Raw genomic sequence first — 22,322 nt, 5'->3', positions numbered from 1 at the left:
ACGTTCGACCAGTTGGTCGACATGTCCATCAGGCTGGATAACCTGCTAGCTACCCGCGGACGTCCCGAGGGGAGTCCGTCCATTTCACCCTCCAGCGCCTCCGAGCCGTGCCCCATGGAGCTCGGGGGCGCTGGCGCTAGAGAGAGGAGGGGTCGGCTTACTAGGGGGTCCATCCCCTGCACCAAGTGTGGTCGGGGAGGACACACCGCGGCTAGGTGCTGGGGATGGCCTCCTAAGGGAGATGACGACAGGTCCCGCACTGGGGATTCCTTCCAGGTGAGTAGGCGCCCCACTCACCCAGAGCTCTCTGCTACACATTTCTGTATGCCTGTGAGTTTTCCACAGGTAGCACCTCATTCCCAGCATAAGGCGCTGGTAGATTCAGGCGCGGCTGGGAATTTTATTGATAAGAAGTTTTGTTTAGCTTTAGGGATTCCCCTTCTTCCTGTTGATGTCCCTTTCCCCGTTCATGCCCTAGATAGCCGTCCGTTGGGGGCGGGCTTGATCAGGGAGGTCACTGCGCCACTTAGGATGTGTGCGCAGGGGGGTCATCAGGAGATGATTCAGCTATTTCTGATTGCCTCTCCTGCGTATCCGGTGGTGCTGGGCCTGCCCTGGTTGAGTACCCATAACCCATCTATTTCGTGGCAGGAGAGGGCTCTGATGGAGTGGTCTGCCCAGTGTGTGGGTAGATGTTTAGGCGTTTCCGTAGGGGCTACCTCGGTGGAGAGTCCAAACCAGGTGCCCGCATTGCACGTTCCCCCTGAGTATGGGGATTTGGCTATTGCGTTTAGTAAGTCGAGGGCGACGCAGTTGCCGCCCCATAGGCAGGGAGATTGTGCGATAGACCTCCAGGCAGGAGCTGCGCTCCCGCGGAGTCATGTGTATCCTCTGTCTCAGGAGGAGAAGAAAGCTATGGAGACTTACATAGACGAATCTCTGAGACAAGGATACATACGGCCTTCCACTTCCCCTGCGTCCTCGAGTTTCTTTTTTGTGAAGAAGAAGGATGGTGGTTTGCGCCCGTGCATCGATTACCGTGGTCTCAATCAGATCACGGTGAAGTATAGTTATCCACTCCCGCTGATTGCGACCATGACTGAGTCCTTGCATGGGGCGCGTTTCTTCACGAAATTAGATCTCAGGAGCGCGTACAACTTGGTGCGCATCAGGGAGGGCGATGAATGGAAGACAGCCTTTAGTACCACCTCGGGCCATTACGAGTATCTTGTCATGCCATACGGGTTGATGAACGCTCCGTCAGTTTTCCAATCATTCGTGGATGAGATCTTCAGGGACATGCAGGGGCAGGGGGTCGTTGTGTACATTGATGACATTCTCGTGTACTCGCCTACCCGTGTCGAGCATGTGGCCCTGGTGCGCAGAGTGTTGCGGAGGCTGGTGGAGCACGACCTGTATGTTAAGGCAGAGAAGTGTCTGTTTTTCCAGGAGTCGGTCTCCTTTTTGGGGTATCAGTTGTCTGCGTCAGGGGTGAAGATGGAGGTAGACCGTGTGTCGGCCGTGCGTAATTGGCAAACACCAACCACTGTGAAGGAGGTGCAGCAGTTTTTGGGGTTTGCGAATTACTACCGGAGGTTTATCCGGGGTTTTGGACAGGTGCCAGCTCCCATCACGTCTCTCTTGAAGGGGGGTCCGGTGCGTCTGCAGTGGTCAGCCGAGGCGGACAGGGCGTTTGGGAGGCTGAAGGACCTGTTTACCTCGGCTCCGGTGCTAGCGCATCCGGATCCCTCTTTACCATTTCAGGTAGAGGTTGACGCGTCTGAGGCCGGTATAGGAGCCGTGCTTTCACAACGGTCAGGCGCGCCACCTAAACTCCGCCCCTGTGCTTTTTATTCAAAAAAGCTCAGTCCGGCGGAGCGAAACTATGACGTAGGGGACAGGGAGCTGTTAGCCGTGGTACAGGCCCTAAAGGTGTGGAGGCACTGGCTTGAGGGGGCTCAACACCCTTTCCTCATTTTGACGGACCACCGTAACCTGGAGTACATCCGGTCATTAGTGTCCTATTTAGTTCTCGTTGTGTTTGTCAGGTGTTGTGTGTTATTGTTTCGTGTACTGTCGTAGTTGCTGGTCGTTTGACTATTTCGCTCGGTTGAGCTTACTACTCCACTGCGCTGGAGCGTATTTACGCACCTGTTTCGTGCGCCTTTGTTTTGGTCGCCTACGTGCGTCGTTCCGCCTTCGGGCGAGTTTTCCTGTTTGCCTTATTGGTAATTTTGACTAAAGTCTTTTGGATTATTGACTTCGGTGTCCTTGCGCTTGATTCCACCCATACACCCACCTACAGCCAACCTTGACAAAGTTCTCCCACTTAAATTGATGAGAGAGGCCTGTAATTTTCATCATAGGTACACGTCAACTATGACAGACAAATTGAGGAAAGAAAATCTAGAAAATCACATTGTAGGATTTTTAATGAATTTATTTGCAAATTATGGTGGAAAATAAGTATTTGGTCACCTACAAACAAGCAAGATTTCTGGCTCTCACAGACCTGTAACTTCTTCTTTAAGAGGCTCCTCTGTCCTCCACTCGTTACCTGTATTAATGGCACCTGTTTGAACTTGGTATCAGTATAAAAGACACCTGTCCACAACCTCAAACAGTCACACTCCAAACTCCACTATGGCCAAGAACAAAGAGCTGTCAAAGGACACCAGAAACAAAATTGTAGACCTGCACCAGGCTGGGAAGACTGAATCTGCAATAGGTAAGCAGCTTGGTTTGAAGAAATCAACTGTGGGAGCAATTATTAGGAAATGGAAGACATACAAGACCACTGATAATCTCCCTCGATCTGGGGCTCCACGCAAGATCTCACCCTGTGGGTTCAAAATGATCACAAGAACGGTGAGCAAAAATCCCAGAACCACACGGGGGGACCTAGTGAATGACCTGCAGAGAGCTGGGACCAAAGTAACAAAGCCTACCATCAGTAACACACTACGCCGTCAGGGACTCAAATCCTGCAGTGCCAGACGTGTCCCCCTGCTTAAGCCAGTACATGTCCAGGCCCGTCTGAAGTTTGCTAGAGTGCATTTGGATGATCCAGAAGAGGATTGGGAGAATGTCATATGGTCAGATGAAACCAAAATAGAACTTGTTGGTAAAAACTCAACTCGTCGTGTTTGGAGGACAAAGAATGCTGAGTTGCATCCAAAGAACACCATACCTACTGTGAAGCATGGGGGTGGAAACATCATGCTTTGGGGCTGTTTTTCTGCAAAGGGACCAGGACAACTGATCCGTGTAAAGGAAAGAATGAATGGGGCCATGTATCGTGAGATTTTGAGTGAAAACCTCCTTCCATCAGCAAGGGCATTGAAGATGAAACGTGGCTGGGTCTTTCAGCATGACAATGATCCCAAACACACTGCCCGGCAAACGAAGGAGTGGCTTCGTAAGAAGCATTTCAAGGTCCTGGAGTGGCCTAGCCAGTCTCCAGATCTCAACCCCATAGAAAATCTTTGGAGGGAGTTGAAAGTCCGTGTTGCCCAGCGACAGCCCCAAAACATCACTGCTCTAGAGGAGATCTGCATGGAGGAATGGGCCAAAATACCAGCAACAGTGTGTGAAAACCTGGTGAAGACTTACAGAAAACGTTTGACCTGTGTCATTGCCAATAAAGGGTACATAACAAAGTATTGAGAAACTTTTGTTATTGACCAAATACTTATTTTCCACCATAATTTGCAAATAAATTCATTAAAAATCCTACAATGTGATTTTCTTGATTTTTTTCTTCTCATTTTGTCTGTCATAGTTGACGTGTACCTATGATGAAAATTGCAGGCCTCTCTCATCTTTTTAAGTGGGAGAACTTGCACAATTGGTGGCTGACTAAATACTTATTTTCCCCACTGTTGGTAGATGGGTAAAAATAAAAAAGCAGACACTGAATATCCCTTTCAACATGGTGAAGTTATTCATTGCACTTTGGATGGTGTGTTAATACACCCAGTCACTACAAAGATACAGGCGTCCTTCCCAACTCAGTTGCCGGAGAGGAAGGAAACTGCTCAGGGATTTTACCATGAGGCCAATGGTGACTTTAAAATAGCTACAGAGTTTAATGGCGTGATGGGAGGGGATTAAATTATCTGGCCCACGTTACCCCGGTGGGAGGAGTTTGCCGTGGCTGAAAAGTGGCCGGGATGCCTCTGGGGCATGAGTCAGGTGCCCCTTTAAAAGCAGATGAAATTGACTCAAAACAAAGTGATCTTGGTCAAGCATGCAGAGTAATGATTTAGGATTCTGAGTTTTCATATGCATAGGCCTAAGTGTTTGGTCTTGATAAAATCTCCATATGTGCTTCAGCTGCCTTCCAAGTGTTTGAAAATTCAAACATTTTATGGAAAAACATGTTGTAGGCCTATGTTCATGAAATATGCCCATGCTGCCTTGTTGACAATATGATCCTGCATTTGAAATGGGCGTTCAGTCTAATCGAACTCCCTGAATATCCAGCAGGTGCGAGCGTTTAGTAATTAGAAAAAAGTCCGGAACTAAGGATATTTATAGGGACGTGACCGACAGTCTGTACTTCCTTTCTACTGAGTCCACAAACAATCCGCGGTGGTGAGTATGCCTAGGCCACGGGTGTTATGGCAATTTGTTGCGCAATCTTATACCTATAACAACAGGTCGGCGATTAACTTTTAAAAAGTTAGTGCCTAACATTTCTACTTGCATCTGGTCTTTTACAGGCTATACCAAATGCAATCCAAAAGGGTTTAGCAACAGAATTGCTTATGTATGTGCACGCTAGACAAACATCTGCAATCTGTGTTTGGCGCCCAGTTTCTAGACCGATATAAGTAAAACAATAACCTAAATGCAATTGAGCCTTTTTACCGACCTGTGTCTACAGCCTGGTCTCATGGACTAGATGTAACATAGTAAAAGTAAATCCGGGACACTGAAATGTAGTATGTTATGTTTGGTACTGTTAAATAAGACTGACCGTTACCTAAACCAAAACCAAAATAGTTAATGTTTGGGGTGGGCGTATAACGCTGACGACTTTAACATTTTGGGTAATAAGCAACTTCAACTACTTACTACTGTTTAGCTACTTTGGCCATACTTAGCTTCTTGTCTAACCTTTAACCCCTAATGCTTAGCTAACATTATCTAGCTAACGTTGGCCACAACAAATTGGAATTTGTAAGATGTTCATTAGGCAAGTTTGTAACATACCATACGAAATGGATGACTGACATCCACAAATGTAATACATACCATACGAAATGTAACATACTTAATGGAGAGTCTCGGGTTTACATACAGAATAATACGAAATGCTCTGAGACCAGGTTGGTGCCTGTTTGGGGATGCTTCTGCCTGTATATCAGTGGATGGACAGTTCTGATAAGGAATGGATGGTTTGCATCCCCAGGAAATAATTTCAGATGTTAAGTACCACCTCCCCCGGTAGATTTTTATTTTATTAGCTAACCAATTTCCTAACCTTAACCTAATTCTCTTTACCTTATAGTTAAAGTCAATTGACAATCTGTATCCCAGCTAGACAACCTCTAGGCAGTGCAGTAGGGAGGTCTTCCCAGGAGGAATACAGAGTCATAACTGACTTGGTTTATTTTTCTCCTTTAGTCATGGTTCTTCCTGGGCTTCAGGTTTGGAGATGGATACTCTTTGCCTGCATTCACTGGATTTGTGTCTGTCAAGAAACTGCAGGACCGTAAGTAAATCTGCAGTCACAGAAGTTAGAATTTAGTCATCACACTTAAGTCTCTCGTCTTGGTTTAACACTCTCTCTGTCGGAGCAGATTTAGAGCAATTTTTCGTTGACCTTTTCTGCAGATCGTTATCTCCACAGTATTTTTCACCTAGGTTTGTGTTTAGAGGTATCATCTCATTAGGTACTGATTTTCCTGTGTTCTCTGTAGGGTTTATATGGTAGCCATTCCTGCAGTGATCCAGGCAGGCTCAGAGGCCAAGCTTTGTGCCAGCCTTCTGCAGCCCAACGAGACCCTGGTCATGACCATATCTCTGATGGCCGACGGGCAGAACAAAATACTTCTCCACAAGAGTTCTGACCAAGAGTTTCATCGCTGCTTCCAGTTTCAGGTCAGCCCAGCACTGGTGGACATCCACAACCATTCCAATAAGAGTGGACTGGACTTCTCAGCTTTGAATCTCTTAGTTTCTTGGTGCAACGCCAGCTTATTTTATGGGAAATATCAATGTGGTGGCCTACCAGAACTTTTCTGGGATTCAGGCTCAAATTTGTACCAGGTTTTGATTGAATGCTACTATATACTATCTAGACAATTGATATATGACACTTCTCCAAAGCAACTTCCAATAAGGGGAGTGCATAATGTGATCCCTGCAGGAGTTAAACGCTCTACCTTGAAGTTGCTAGTGGCACTCTCTTACCAACTGGGCCACACGGCACCACATCTTAATGTCCTATGTTGTTGGTCCATTAGTTCACCAGTGTTGCGCTCTTCCTCCCTGACAGGCCCCTCATGTGAAGAGTGACAAAGTGCAAAACTTCAAGGTGGAGGTTCGAGGTGACACGTTTCTATCAACAGAGGAGAGGAAGGTCATGATCAAACCCTACCGCCCCATGACATTCATCCAAACGGACAAACCAATCTATAACCCAGGACAAACAGGTGATGTTAGAGCCAGTACACCTTTAGTATGGTTTGAAGTGATTGGAAGGTATTGAGAACTTCAGAAGATAATCAGGCAATAGTTGTATGATCTTCTGTGTAGAAAAGAACACATCATTGTTAATGATCTTCCCCCAGTCTGATTTGGGGCCTGGTCCTGTCCACTCTGTTCTAACAAGTCATGCGTGGCTTATGAACATTGGAGAGGGAAACGGACGCCTGAAAAGCTTCATTCAGGAATGGGGTGCAGATACAGGAAAAAACCCACTGTGGGGTCACTCAGGATATGTACACTGGAACGGAGTTTGAACCGACATGCCACATGTTACGAGATGTTCCTCTCATGGACATAATTGGATAGTGTAAATATATTCAGAACTCGCAGTGCAGTTTTCCTTCATCTGCAATTGATTGAATTGGGGCCTTAGTACCAACAGTGTAAAATATTATCCAGAGTAGCTGTGACAAGTTCTGCTTACTTCACCAGTTTCCCTGGTTTTCCAGAAATGCCGGGTGAAAGATTCCTGGAATCAGGATGGGAATCCTCCAACCAGGATTTCTGGAAACCTTGGAATTTTCAGTTGTCCGACATGATGCTTCTAAAATTCTCATTTTCTTGTCATCGGCTTTTTACAGTGCATTTTAGAGTCGTCACCTTGGATACCAATTTTAGCCCTGTCAATCAGCTGGTGAGTGTTGCAAATGTAATATTGAAAACAGTCCTTCAGATCGGTGTCTACTATTTCAAACCAAAATACGGATACAGAAGTATCACAACTGTGATGGGCATAGCAATCAAGTATTATGTAACACAAGGTACAGCAATCAGTCAGGACATGGGGTTTCCATTCATATAGGTCAGATTGGAATGTATGGGATCATATTTTCCTGAGACTGAATTCATGTACTAAATTGACATTAGTCCCACTAAGCCAATCACCTGTCTAGTTCCTATAGTTGTAGACCGTTATGCTCCTCTGATGTTTTGGAGTTATTCATGAACCATGAACCCATCTCTTGTCTTTGCCCTTCACAGTACAACATTGTGGAACTTGAGGTAAGACCCTTACAAGTCTAACTTTATGATGACTGTCACTGTAAATACTGCAACATTAGGACTCCACCCGCTAGCTAGGTCGTCATTAATTTCCACCTACTGTAGAGGTTAGCTAAATACTTCCAATCAGCTTTGTGTGTGTTCTGGGCCCCCTTCAGTAGGCCAATGTTGCAGATAGAAATGTCATGAAAAGAGCTGACTCCTGTATACTGTTATCTTGTTCTATGAACCAACAGGATGTTAATCAGAACAGGATTGGACAGTGGCTCAACACTACATCCAGTGGCAACATTTTGCAGCTTTCTCACCCCCTGAACTCTGAAGCACCTGTAGGATCATATGCCATTGTAGTGTGGATTGGTCAAGACAAAATATACCAGAACTTCAAGGTAGAAAAGTATGGTAGGTTGAGCTTTTTTCTTTTACCTGTCATGCTAGGTAATGTTATGGCTCTGGCAGTTGAATCAATGCATCACAATCCTGGAACATTCTAGAGTTGACTGCTGTTCTTTTATCTGTAGTTCTGCCAAAGTTTGAGATCAAAATGAACCTCACCGACGAGATCAGCATTGTTCAAGAAGAGTATGAAGTGGAAGTGTGTGCCAAGTGAGTAAACGCTAACGGAGATGTCAATGCACTGCAGTTACAAGGTGATGTGTAACTCCACTAAATGGAATGATCTAATAATCGCATTACGCTAATGCAGACCTGGGTTCTAATAAGTAATTTTAATAGTTTGAAATGTGAAAGATTTTAAGTATTTGGTTATTCTTTCTTTGAAAATACAAGTAATTGAAGGTATTTGGATAAACACTTGGAAAGTATTGGCATGTATTTGAAAATAATATTATATTAATAATGATTTAAAATACAAATACTTCAATATGCATGTAAGCTACTTGAACCCAGGTCTTCACTAATGACACATGCTAATTGAAGACCTACAATGCTACTGCTCAATGTCCTGAACTGCTGCTATTAATCCCTGACACTTCAAACGTTTGCTACAGTGGCATTTACATGAACAGCTGGTTCTGTATTCATAAAGCATCTCCGATTGGGATTGCTACTCTAGGATCCGGTCCCCCCCCATGACATGTGACCTTGTTCATTATGATCCTAAAGTTCAAACTGATCCCTTTCTGAGAGACTTTCTGAATGTGGGTCCAGATTCATTGGCCATGTTGAACACTTGACTTAAGCCTACAGGTTTGCACAAACCTTTGTCTCGTATTAGGTTTTTAAGATGGTGATTGTCGACGTAGGAAATTGTTTGATTCTTTTGTCTTATGAATTGAAATCAGGTACACGTATGGACAGCCTGTACCTGGTAAAGCAGGGTTAAAGTTGTGCCGACTCTTGGGGGACAATGTAGTGATACCGATAACAATTGATGAGAAACATCCACAAGGAGTTCCTGATTACACACCCCCCTGCCACAAAGAGTCAATAGAGGTCTGTATGCTTTCATAAAACGATCATTAGTAGGACTGTTTATACCAACATATTACATTTGAATTTATTTAACTTGGTTCTTAATGTTTGATTGAATTAATTTAAATCTGTTTTCAGTGTGTTTGGTTCTGCTTGCTTTCCCCAGCTGGACCCAACTGGCTGTGCTTCCTGTGTCTTCAACATGGCAATTTTCACAAAGAATTTAGGAGAGAAATTGCTGGGAGACGTGTTTAGTTTCCATGCAGAAGTACAGGAGGAGGGGACAGGTTAGTATTATCACAATCATTGGTAACATTGCTGTCAAATGATGTGTTTTATTGAGTAAATGACATGAAATAACTAGTGCATGTTTCATTAGATAAGGGTTTCCCAAACTCTGTCCTGGGGCCCACCCTGGGTGCACGTTTTGGTTTTTGCCCTAGCACTACACAGCTGACTCAAATAACCAACTCATCATGACTCTTTGATTATTTGAATCAGCTGTAGTGCTATGGCAAAAAACCTAAACATGCACCCACGGGGGACCCGGGACGGAGTTGGAGGAACTCTGCGTTAGATCATGAAGATTGGCAAGAATGAGCTGTTTGACCTTTGGTGCTACAGCGTTGTTTTATAGAACGCTGTTTTATTGTCGTCTGTTTATAATATCCTGCTGTACTGACATTCAGTTTCTGCATGTTGAACTGCCATTGTGCATTGTGTTGGCTCTGGTAATTGTGAAATATACCATCCTATTATTTTCCTTTGACAGGTACTACACGGTCAGAGGAAAAACGCATAGCGCTCTCCTATGTGATTGGGGAACTCTCATTTGTCGACACGCCCCAAATCTATGAGCATGGATCAATTATTGAGGGCAAGGTAAGTCCAAATACAGTGTTTCTGTTGCATTGTGGAGGGCATTTGTTCTTTGCCCTGCTTGCTGAACTACCAGTATGTGTTAGTTAATGACATGTAGCGTCACTTCATTCATACAACTCTCCCCTTTTTCCTCAGATATATGCTGTTCACTTCAACCACACACCCATGTCTGACATGTTAGTCTACCTGTTGGAGGAGAAGGGCTGGTCCTCATATCTACAACTACAGAACCTAACCACGGACAGTCGTGGTATTGCCAGGTTCTCCCTAAACACAACCAGTATGCCCAAAGAGAATATTAACCTCATAGTAAGTATGATTCCTTCTAGGTTTTGACAGCCTCTTTATGCTCAAGACCAACTCAGCCCTTGATCCTACGCCAGCGTTTCCCTAACTGTCCTGGGGACCCCAAGGGGTGCATGTTTTGAATTTTGCCATAGCACTACACGGCTGATTTCAAATAACGGACTCTTTAACAAGATTTGATTAATTTGAATTAGCTGTGTAGTGCTAGGGCAAAAAACAAAATGTGCACCGCTTGGGGTCCCCAGGACAGAGTTGGGGGAAACGCTACCCTAAGGCCTATCATGGTCTTGTGGGGATCTGAGAAGATTGAATTGGTAATGTTAGCATGGTGGAACTTCCACCAAGCCTATCAGAGGGTAAGGTGGATCTGTTACCATATTGCTTACATCTGTCCTCCCCTCATCACCACTGTATGTAGAACATAGGGTCTAGGGGTTGATTTAGGATTGGTCCTTTAGACTCCTCTTGTTCCTTTACAGGTAAGTGACACCCCACAAGTGGAGTACCGAGGATACAGGGTCCCCTATTTCAACAGAGGGCGTCACGTCCTCTCCCTGATCCAGCCCGCTGCCCCTGACAGTAAACCCTCCAGCTCCCTGGCTATTCAGAAGATGGAGAAACCACTGGCATGTGGGGAGGAAGGGTCAATCACCATCCACTATGCCATCGTAGGGGAGACCGTCCCAAAGGGCTCTGTGGATGTCCTCTACCTGGTGAGTAGAACCCAGGAACTAGTTGACAACTTCCAAACCCAGGGTGGCTCCCAAATGGAACCATATTTCCTAGTTGCACTACTTTTGACCAGGATCATTTCAGACATTGCCCAAGCCTCGCACTTTTCAAAAGGATGTTCCTATACAACACAAACTCCTAATCATCCAGCCTAAACCTTAGTATTAGCCACCTCGATAACATAAGCCACAGCAAATTGGACTTCGTAACATATCATACATCTCGTAACCTATACGAAATGGATGGACATCCACATAACATCATACTAATTGCTGTGTCCTGGATTTGTTTACCACGTCTACCCCTTGAGTCCAGGTTGCATCATCTCCTTTCTGAGTTGATGACCACTGTTTCCCCCTTTCTCTCCAGGCCTTATCCAGAGGGGTGATAGTTCAGCATGGACACAAGAACGTTACTGTGCAGCAGGACAGTCCTGGTGAGTGAGTTTCATTAAGTGATTCTGAACGTTCTGGAAGGCGCTTGATGGCAGTGTGACCTGCTCTTGCGTTGCAGTAGCTGAGGGTGAAGTCACCTTGAAGTTGGCAGTGGTTCCAGAGATGGCGCCGGTGGTTCAGCTCCTGGTGTACAGTATGCTACCCAGTGAGACTGTCATCGCCCACAGCATGAACTTCCCCACTGAGAAATGCTTCAGGAACAAGGTGTGCACATCACAAACATTGTTCTCATTTTATGTTGGGTATGAAGTGTAAATTATTTCCATGCACATAGATACTGTATCATACCTGCAGTAAAAGTGTATAATGTGTATGCCAGGTGTTGGTGGAGTTCTCCCCCTCCAATGCGGTCCCAGGGGAGGAGAACACCCTGCATCTCTCTGCCCAGCCCGGTTCCCTCTGTGGCCTCAGCGCTGTGGACCAGAGTGTTGGCATCATGGAGCCAGGGAAGAGGCTGGATGCTGATAAGGTAACAGAGCTCACTGACGTGAACAACAGTCCTACCACCATACCGACTGTTTTGGTGGTGCTGGGAATACAACCAGCCTCAGGGGAAGAACCATTGACCACAGCAGACATGGAATGGGTCTGTTCACTGTTGGTCATTTGGTGTGCTTTTATCAAAGGTAATGGGACTTATTCTCTGGCTTGAGGCCCTCTTTCTATTGACTGGAAATCACCTCACTATTGTTACATAATGAGGTAATATTCTGGGTTGTGTTCATCAGGACACTTTTCTAGACGTTTGGCAATGGGGAAACAAAATGGAGGTTCTTCTTAGTCCAAGTAGTCCCTCTCTGTTTCAGTCTGTTCTGTTTGGTCCCCAAGAACGTCATTTCACTCCTTCCCATATTGTCCCATTCCAGATATTTGATTTGTTACCAGTCAAGGAGACAACCTATATTCCCTACGAGCTTGAAGATTCAGTAGCATGTTTACGTGTGAGACCAAGGAGATCCATAATGCCGTACCCAGATGGAACGTCTGGGGAGACAAATGATCCTTATGCAGTTTTTCAGGTAAATACTTCTGCCCTGTTCTCAACTTTTGAAGCCTCTTTATTGCTCTGGGAAGAATCAGTCACCATACCGTTACGATGTGTTCAACTTACAGGTTACATTGCTAAAATAGCCTGAGGCTAGAACACATGCACAGTGACAAATACAACTTTTTAAATAATTTGATGGCATTTCATAGGCACTAGGACTGAAGCTGGCGACTAATCTGGATATAAGAATACCTTCCTGCCTCAGTTACCAGGGGAACCAGTACTATCGCTCCTATGGTGAGATGTCCTAACCAACCCTTATTCTCATTGCTAGAAGTCTTCAATGATTCTCGGGAAATGGATTACTAACACAGCCTGGTTAAAGGGGTCAGAACGCTGCATGCGCTCACTGTTGAGCAAAGCATTCAGTCCATTTTAACTTGAGAATAATGTGCATGATTTGTGTTAGTAGCTTACAGACCTATGGCCGGGCCTGGATCAGCGGGTCCTAGACTTGAAATGGCTATAGCTGGTGGAGTTGCCCCAACACCTCCGCCACCCATACAGACGGTCCGTAAATTCTTCCCTGAGACATGGATTTGGGATCTTGTGGAAGTTGGGTAAGTGCTCTGCACAGTGAGGTTAGCCTTGGGTGAAAACCATCTTAGCTAGATTAGGAACCTGAACCTCTTTAAACTGTAGTACAGAGTAGGCCAGGTTTCTCTTAGGAAAGAGCTCCTTTAACCTCAATGGGTCTCCCTGGTTAGATAAAGCTAAATGCATTCGAAACGGTGTTCAAATAATTGGTACAGTCCTACTCCACTCGCTGTTGGACACTTGGTGACTTTCTGTTTAAACTCTAACCTCTGTATTCCAGGGAGTCTGGATCAGCAGACGTCCCCCTGACAGTCCCAGACACCATCACCACCTGGGAGACTGAGGTCTTCTGCCTGGCCCCCAGTGGCTTTGGTCTGGCTCCTCTGGTGGAGCTCACGGTCTTCCAGACGTTTTTCCTGGAGCTCACCCTGCCCTACTCAGTCATCCGGGGAGAGCACTTTGAGCTGAAGGCCACTGTGTTCAACTACCTCTCCAAGTGCATCATGGTACAGCACTGCACCAGGATCGTATTTAGTTTTTGTCAGACCATGTTATCTTACAAAGTGTTCCTCTTCGGCAGGTTTCTGTGACTCCGGCTCTCTCCCCAGACTACACTCTCACACCCTTGAATGACGTCCACTACTCCTCATGCTTGTGTGCCAATGGACGGAAGACCTTCAGTTGGACAATGGCTCCCTCTGTCCTGGGTAAGTCTCCCGTCAACCGTTCAAACAGCAGAATGGATGTCAACCTGAGTTGTGTACTGTCACTGTGTTGGATGTTGTGTAACCTGTGGTGTCTGCCAATGTGTGTAGGGGTTTTGAACGTGTCCGTTAGTGCAGCGGCTGTCCATTCCCACACTGCGTGTGACCATGAGATTGTGAACGTACCGGAGAGAGGACGCGTTGACACAGTCACACGGAGCCTGCTGGTGACGGTATGTAGTTTGCTGCTGGGAACTAACCGTTAGGTTGCACAGATTGTCTAGTGTAACTGCCTCTGAAAAGAATCCCTCTCCTGTCCTCCAGGCTGAGGGAACAGAGAAGACCGACACCTACAACTGGTTGCTGTGTCCAACTGGTCAGTAATGAATGAATGTTCACGGTTGTTCGACGTGCTCTTCGCCATTCTTATCTTTGTGTCCACAGGAAAAGCTCTGACAGAGGAGGTGGAACTGCAACTCCCCCAGAATGTGGTGGATGGATCTGATAGAATTTCCCTCACCGTTCTGGGTAAAATAAACTATGGTTTGTTTAGAGGTGTAGTGGTGGGAAGACAACCCTTCTCCAGTGATAATGCTGCTGTTTGCTGAAGAGGACCGTCTTACAGAAGTCCCTTGTTTCTCTGTAGGGGACATCCTGGGTCGGGCCCTCAACCACCAGGATGGACTGTTGCAGATGCCGTATGGGTGTGGAGAGCAGAATATGGCCCTCCTCTCCCCCAATATCTACATCCTGGAGTACCTGAGGAACACAGGGCAGCTCACCCCAGCCATCCTAGACAAGGCCACCAAGTTCCTCACTAGTGGTAGGAGTGTCCCTTTTGAATCTGGCTAATATTTATTATAGACAAACTTACTGAAACAGGGCTGGATTTGTCCAGTAAAAGGTTTCTCCAGTGTGCCCTAATGACTAGGACCCTGTTGTCATGTAAATGATGGAGCTACAGTACAGATGACATCACTGACCCAACACATGGAGGGACTTCCACATGGTTTCTCACTGAAATCATTTGATCGTAGAATATTGACACTCTGTCCCAAATGGCAGCCTATTGCTTACATAGTGCACTATTTTCCTGTCTCAAGTAGTTCACTATATAGGGCAGGACTCAACCCTGTTCCTGGAGAGATACTGTCCTGTAAGGCTTCACTCAACCCTACTAACTGACCTTTTTAAAATAATTAGCTGGTTGATGAGTTGAATGGGGTTAATTACAACTTGGGTTGGAGGGAACCTACAGGAGGGTATCTCTCCAGGAACAGGGTTGAAGAACCCTGATATAGAGAGCCATTTGGGGCACAAACCCAGTGACTATAAAAACCACTTGGTCACTGTTCACTCTAAAAACCCACCGACAGGTTACCAAAGGCAGCTGAACTACAAGAATGCTGACGGTGCATACAGCACGTTTGGACAAGGCTTGGGGAACACTTGGTGAGTACTTGGCTTGTAAACAACTGTCTGTTTCAATGAAGTAGTGGCCAATCAAATGGCATCGTCTCTGGCAGGGAGACCATGGCTATGTAATGTGCAGCTCTAAGTCATGTTTATGGCCATCTTATGTGGATATTATGACTGCTTTTAAATCCAGTTCTTTCTTCAGGCTGACTGCTTTTGTCTTGAGATCCTTTGGCAAAGCACGGTCTTTCATCTATATTGACCCGGCAAAAATGGAGCAATCCAAGACTTGGTTGGAAAGTAAACAAGGCAAACATGGCTGTTTCAGAATTTTGGGGAAACTCTTTAACAACAGAATGAAGGTATTTATATTGCTGATAAACTGAACGATTTTACATTTTAGTCATTTAGCAGACGCTCTTATCCAGAGCGACTTACAGGAGCAATTAGGGTTAAGTGCCTTGCTCAAGGGCACATCAACAGATTTTTGACCTAGTCAGCTCGGGGATTAGAACCAGCGACCTTTCGATTACTGGCACAACGCATGTTAGACATAGTTGTCTGTTTTGTCAGACCAGCCATAAAGTTTGATTTCTTCAATTGTATCAGGCTAGATACAGTTAGTATTTTGACATTTGTTTTATAGGGTGGCGTGACGGATGAAGTCACACTGACTGCTTACGTCACTGCTTCAATGCTGGAGCTCGACATGTCAGTGTCGGTAAGTAACCTCATCCATATAAACATTGATTCTCACTCCAGCAACATTGTTACAGGCTACTCATTTAGCTTCCTGTATGAAGTCTGTATACATCTTACAGATTATACAATGTAGTGAGTTACAGGGGAATTGTTATTTCTTTGAAAGTAGCCTATGAAATAACAAAGAATGGGCTTTACCATGAACACATCTGAATGGTATAGTTCTGCTACTATTGATATTAGACTCAATATGCTACTATGAAGTGTCTCAATGTGCTGCTGTTATTCTGTGCTCCAGGATCCTGTTGTGGACCGCAGCTTGTCTTGCCTGAAGAACTCGACCAGTGATTTGTCCAACACCTACACTACTGCTCTGCTGGCCTACACCTTCACCCTGGCAGGGGACATGGAGACACGGGCCCAGCTTCTGCAGCACCTCAACACCATCTCATTACAAGAGGGTGAGCTATATCCTGATCCAAGATCTGTTAGTGCTGCCTTGATTGAGCTTGCCTGGACAATGGATTACTCCTAAAAGTGCAAACCCTCAGCCCGTCTGGCACTCCAGATAGGCCCAATCAAACGGCCAGTAAAAGTGTTTTTAAGAACAAATACACTTTGAACTGACTGTCAGAGTTGTTTTGGGCATAAAATGAATTGGGGAGGTCAGAACTTTGTATTATGATGAATAAGCAGTCCTTATTCTGACTTGTGCGCTCTCCTCGACCCTCAGGGGGTCTCCTGCACTGGTCCCAGTCCTCCTCAGAGACCTCACCATCCCTTGAGGTGGAGACCAGCGCCTACGTTCTACTGGCGTCCCTCAGTGCCTCTCCTCTGTCTACCTCTGACCTGGGCTCCGCTTCCCGCATCGTCAGGTGGCTGGTGAGGCAGCAGAACGCCTATGGAGGCTTCTCCTCCACACAGGTATACTTCCCAAACACATTGGTCTGAAATGGCACCCTGTGCTGTGCACTAGTAGAGACATTATTACTTTGACTTCTATCAGACCACAGGCATGTGCTCTTCATGTCCAGCCTGGTGAGGCTAACTTCCACTGATACAGAGCCATGGAATTGTCACTTTAATGTAGAAATCAACCCTTTCTGTAAAATGGGCTCTTTAATTTTGAAGTGATTTTCCTGTGGTCTGTTTAGGACACGGTGGTGGCCCTCCAGGCCCTGGCTCTCTACTCCACCAGGGTGTTCAGTAGAGGAGGAGCCAGCACAGTGACAGTACAGTCTCCCAGTGGGCATCAGTACCTCTTCTATGTGAACCAAAACAACAAGCTTCTGTACCAGGAGAGGGCGCTGCAGGACACAGAAGGGAAGTACAGCATTGAAGTGAAGGGCAGCGCTTGTGCCTCAGTGCAGGTCAGTGAATACACATCTCTCCTCCCAGTCCTGTGGCGCAAGATGCGCTTTAATATACATTACTGGAAAGATCAAACATAAGAAGCTTCTTCTGGCTTGATTTCTAGTTCATTAAATATTTATTGTTGCTTATAAAATGTTTTTTGGACAGGATGGTTTCCCTGACTTCCTCTTCTCTGTCCCAGGTGGCGCTCCACTACAACATCCCTACTCCTACCAAAAGCACAACGCTCAGTATCCAGGTGACTCCAGAGGTAGACTGCAACAGCAAGTCTTTGCGACCCAGAGTCACGCTGAAACTCCAGTCTCAGTGAGAATGAAGGACCCGTTTTGTCTTCACAGCATTCTTTTAAATGTTGACACTTCAGTGTTATTTTGGAGCGTGTCTTACAGAATGGATTTGACCCAAATGAATTAGTTTCATTATACCGGTGTATATGTTATTCACCTTCCAGTTGATACCTAGGCTTGGATAAGTAACAATAAGATGTATCTGGCAGCCTGGTCTTTATGGCTAAAATAATCCAAGTTGCGTGAAGTTGTTGTTGTGCACTCTCCTCAAACAATAGCATGGTATTTTGTCACTGTAAATTGGACAGTGCAGTTAGATTAACAAGAATTTAAAGCTTTCTGCCCAGATCAGACATGTGTATGTCCTGGAAAGTTACTTACAACGTCATTCTAGTCAGATTAGCAACAACTGTCCTGTAGAGGTTATGGCTAAAATAATGCAAGGATCCATTCATTTGATTATTACAAGCGCTTGTCAAAATCCAACTTTATCAATCATCTCTTTGCTTTCACAGATATCATGGAAAGGAGCTGACCACCAATATGATTATAGTGGATTTGAAAATGCTCTCTGGGTTTTCCCCAGATCCAGACTCTTTGGGGAGGGTGAGTTTTTGTGTGACCTTTATCCATGGAGGTCTTGCCTCATCTGTGACCCTTTCTAACACTGACTGTTTTTGTCCATGCAATATGAATGGCTTGTCTTCACAGCTGAGGGGTTCAAGTCAAGTGGATCGGGTTGATACCAAAGATGACCATGTGTTAACGTACTTGACAGAGGTGAGGTGAAAACCACCCATCAGTTTGAAATGGTCCACATAGCACTCTGCAATATAATGGGTGTCATTTCAAAATAATATATATTGATGTACTTGTGGTGACATGTCAGCAAAGCTGAAATGTAACTTCTGCTTAGATCATTTAATGACCAATATGTTTGTTTTTCTCCCAACAGTTAACATCACTATTTCCTTTCACCATCACCCTGGACATCATACAGGAGCTCCCAGTACAGAATCTAAAGCCAGCGGTGGTCCAGATCTACGACTACTACCAGCCAAGCAAGTTGATTTACTAACCTGCCCCAAAACCTCCTTTTTCCATGGTTTAAGTAACATTTTTGGTCAACTTGTGTTCATTTACTGAGACTAACATGTACTATGGTTACAGGTGACCAGGCTGAGACAGAATATGTCTTCCCTTGCAAGTAGGAGTTCCAAGCTGGTGAGCTATTTTTAAATCTAGAATAATTGGTGATGAAGAATTGTTTTCTAGCTGACCCATAAACTACATGTAGTATAAATGATTTGGGAGCCTATATTCTTTAATCTAATTGCTGGTCTGTTACATTTATTTTATTTGCTCTTCTGCAGCTGTAAGATGACATTGAGGTCACACCTGCAACCCTTCAGACCTCTTTCAAGTGCTGAAGTAAATGATGTAACTGGAAATAAAGTTTTTCATTATAACCCTTTTCTGGAGTGTTTGTTTTAAAGATTGTCACACTGATAAGCAGTGAGTGCTGAGGTGAATATTGTAAGGCAGTGGTTCTACTACTGGAGGGAACCTGGCCTTGCCACAGGGGGTACTGGGAACTCATGGACAGAGCAGAATGTCATTGGGGTTCAGTTAACAAACTATACCTCCAGAGCTGCTGTTAATCAGGGTTGCCAGCTCTACAAAAGGTGTAAATATTATCGCTCAATTTTGTACACCGCTTTGGTTTCTCACTTTCTGTTCTGCAGTCTGTCATGGACCCCTGTAGGTTATTTTATTCCTCATCAGGGAATGGGCTCAGAACATTTTACCACTAAATTATATAAACAAGTCTTCCAAAGGAATGAGTCCTGTCTTTAATCTCCATTAGATGATCTCCTAATGGTGTGGACGCCACAGGAAAGATGTGGTCGTACATACCTCACAAATCAATTAGATGAACAGAACCATCGACATGAGACGCACACAACGGGTACTATAGAGCCCTGTTGACGACACGACTCCCTAAACTATATAAGTAATGTATGCAAACATACTGGGATTATGAACGAGTGTGCTGTGAGAACACTACCTTTTGAAAAGCAGTGAGACTCATGACCAGTACAATGCCAGATGTTCTGAGAAGATGGAACAAGCCCTCTTGATTGGACAGTGCTCAGGAATTCTTAAACTATAGTGACCCAAAATAAACGCAACATGTAAAGTGTTGGTCCCATATTTCATGAGCTGAAATAAAAACTCCCAGAAATGTTCCATAAACACACCTTGCTGCTCATTTTGTGCACATTTGTTTACACCCCTGTTAGTGAGCATTTCTCCTTTGCCAAGATGATCTACCTGACAGGTGGGGCATATCAAGAAGCTGATAAGAGAATGATCATTACAGGTACACCATGTGCTTGGGGCAATAAGGCCACTCTAAAATGTGCAGTTTTGTCACACAACACAATGTCAAGTTTTCAGGGAGCGTGCAATTGTCATGCTGACTGCAGGATTGTCCACACGAGCTGTTGCCAGAATTGAATGTTCATTTCTCTACCATAAGCTGTGTCTAATGTCATTTTAGAATTTGCCAGTACGGCCAACCGGCCTCGACCACAGACCACGTGTAACCACGCCAGCCCACGAACTCCACATCTGGTGGCTTCACCTGCAGGATTGACTGAGACCAGCCACCTGGACAGCTGATGAAACTGGAGTATTTCTGTCTGTAGTAAAGGCTTTTTGTGGGGAAAAAGTATTTCTGATTGGCTGGGCCTATGCCCACCCATGGCTGCGTCCCTGCCCAGTCATGTGAAATCCATAGATAAGGGCCTAATTTATTTCAATTGACTGGTTTCCTTATTTAAACTGTAAAATCGTTGTTGCATTAATATTTTTGATCAGTATATTAAAGATCAATGGATACATATCACACCCACTTCAGTGGTCACTTATGGGTAGAATGATATCAAGTGCATTCTATCCAAAAGCGCAAACTCCGATTAGGACTGCGACAGTCAGTTGGATCCAGTAATGCAGTGGTCAACAAACCCCCCTGTAGTCTCCTGGGGGTACTCAATCACATGTGGTGTCGTACACACCCATTGTTAATCCCAAATGGACCTCTGGCCCCTACACATCCTAGGCATTCTGGTTGATCTGAAAGGATTACATCAGTGGTGTTGTCAGGTCGCTATTTGGTTTGGGAACAAAACATTTAAGTGCCGATTATTGTATAGGATAATATACAAACGTGTTTGAAAAATACAATTTTATGGAGTTCATTTATTGGTTTCTTTACAGTTTGAGAATATATGAAAATACAGTTGAAGTCGGAAGTTTACATACACTTAGGTTGGCGTCATTAAAACTCGTTTTTCAACCACTCCACACATTTCTTGTTAACAAACTATGGTTTTGGCAAGTCGGTTAGGACATCAACTTTGTGCATGACACAAGTAATTTTTCCAACAATTGTTTACAGACAGATTATTTCACTTATAATTCACTGTATCACAATTCCAGTGGGTCAGAAGTTTACATACACTAAATTGACTGTGCCTTTAAACAGCTTGAAAAATTCCAGAAAATGATGTCATGGCTTTAGAAGCTTCCGATAGGCTAATTGACATCATTTGAGTCAATTGGAGGTGTACCTGTGGATTATTTCAAGGCCTACCTTCAAACTCAGTGCCTCTTTGCTTGACATCATGGGAAAATCAAAAGAAATCAGCCAAGACCTCAGGAAAAAAAAATGGTAGACCTCCACAAGTCTGGTTCATCCTTGGGAGCAATTTCCAAACGCCTGAAGGTACCACGTTCATCTGTACAAACAATAGTACGAAAGTATAAACACCATGGGACCACGCAGCCGTCATACCGCTCAGGGAGGAGACGCGTTCTGTCTCCTAGAGATGAACGTACCTTGGTGCGAAAAGTGCAAATCAATCCCAGAACAACAGCAAAGGACCTTGTGAAGATGCTGGAGGAAACAGGTACAAAAGTATTGATGTCCACAGTAAAACGAGTCCTATATCGACATAACCTGAAAGGCCGCTCAGCAAGGAAGAAGCCACTGCTCCAAAACCGCCATAAAAAAGCCAGACTACGGTTTGCAACTGCACATGGGGACAAAGATCGTACTTTTTGGGCTATTCAACGCTGGTCTGTCCAATCGGAATCCACGCTTCAAGATTGTTTTGATCACGCGGACTGGGATATGTAGACGAATACACTGAAAGGGTGACTGAGTTTATCAGGAAGTGTATAGGTCATGTTGTGCCCACTGTGACAATTAAAACCTACCCTAACCAGAAACCGTGGATAGATGGCAGCATTCGTGCCAATCTGAAAGCGCGAACCACCGCATTCAACCATGGCAAGGTGACTGGGAATATGACAGAATACAAACAGTGTAGCTACTCACTCCGCAAGGCAATGAAACTGGCAAAACATCAGTATAGAGACAAAGTGGAGTCGCAATTCAACGGCTCAGACACGAGACGTATGTGGCAGGGTCTACAGACTACAAAAGTAAAACCAGCCATATCAGGTAAACACCTTCTTCGCCCGCTTTGAGGATAACAAAGGAAGTGAAGAGTGTACACTTTGGGAGGAAGAAGAGAGAATTGGGACAGTATCTCTATAGGGATGCCATCCCCTTCTGTCGTATCATGTAGAGAATGTTTTGGACTTCCTTTTTCTGGGCAGCAGAGGAGGGGAGATGGGGGTAGCCAGAGGTTCCTCT

General features: G+C 44.9%; 1 protein-coding gene across 1 annotated transcript; it reads left to right on the top strand.

Annotated features, from left to right (window-relative positions):
• Positions 1–5,633: 5,633 nt before the first annotated feature.
• On the top strand, positions 5,634–19,046 carry LOC311115101 (alpha-2-macroglobulin-like; the record flags this gene model as incomplete). Its single annotated transcript, XM_084190308.1, has 36 exons — positions 5,634–5,719; positions 5,928–6,108; positions 6,506–6,662; positions 7,299–7,351; positions 7,699–7,719; positions 7,956–8,121; positions 8,241–8,325; positions 9,024–9,174; positions 9,320–9,440; positions 9,926–10,035; positions 10,171–10,344; positions 10,821–11,054; positions 11,443–11,509; positions 11,587–11,732; positions 11,848–11,997; positions 12,395–12,547; positions 12,726–12,813; positions 12,986–13,136; positions 13,394–13,619; positions 13,694–13,820; positions 13,929–14,050; positions 14,142–14,193; positions 14,262–14,345; positions 14,464–14,640; positions 15,194–15,269; positions 15,439–15,595; positions 15,880–15,954; positions 16,234–16,396; positions 16,669–16,859; positions 17,090–17,305; positions 17,491–17,615; positions 18,112–18,202; positions 18,308–18,376; positions 18,552–18,657; positions 18,767–18,820; positions 18,970–19,046. The coding sequence occupies 35 exons, from the start codon at positions 5,634–5,636 to the stop codon at positions 18,805–18,807; spliced, it is 4,392 nt and encodes a 1,463-aa protein (XP_084046434.1). The 3' UTR covers positions 18,808–18,820; positions 18,970–19,046.
• Between the last annotated feature and the right edge of the window lie 3,276 nt (positions 19,047–22,322).

This window comes from Coregonus lavaretus (genome assembly GCF_964263955.1).
Source record: "Coregonus lavaretus genome assembly, contig: HAP1_SCAFFOLD_326, whole genome shotgun sequence".
NCBI lineage: Eukaryota > Metazoa > Chordata > Actinopteri > Salmoniformes > Salmonidae > Coregonus > Coregonus lavaretus.
This window is presented reverse-complemented; position numbering and strand designations above follow the sequence as displayed.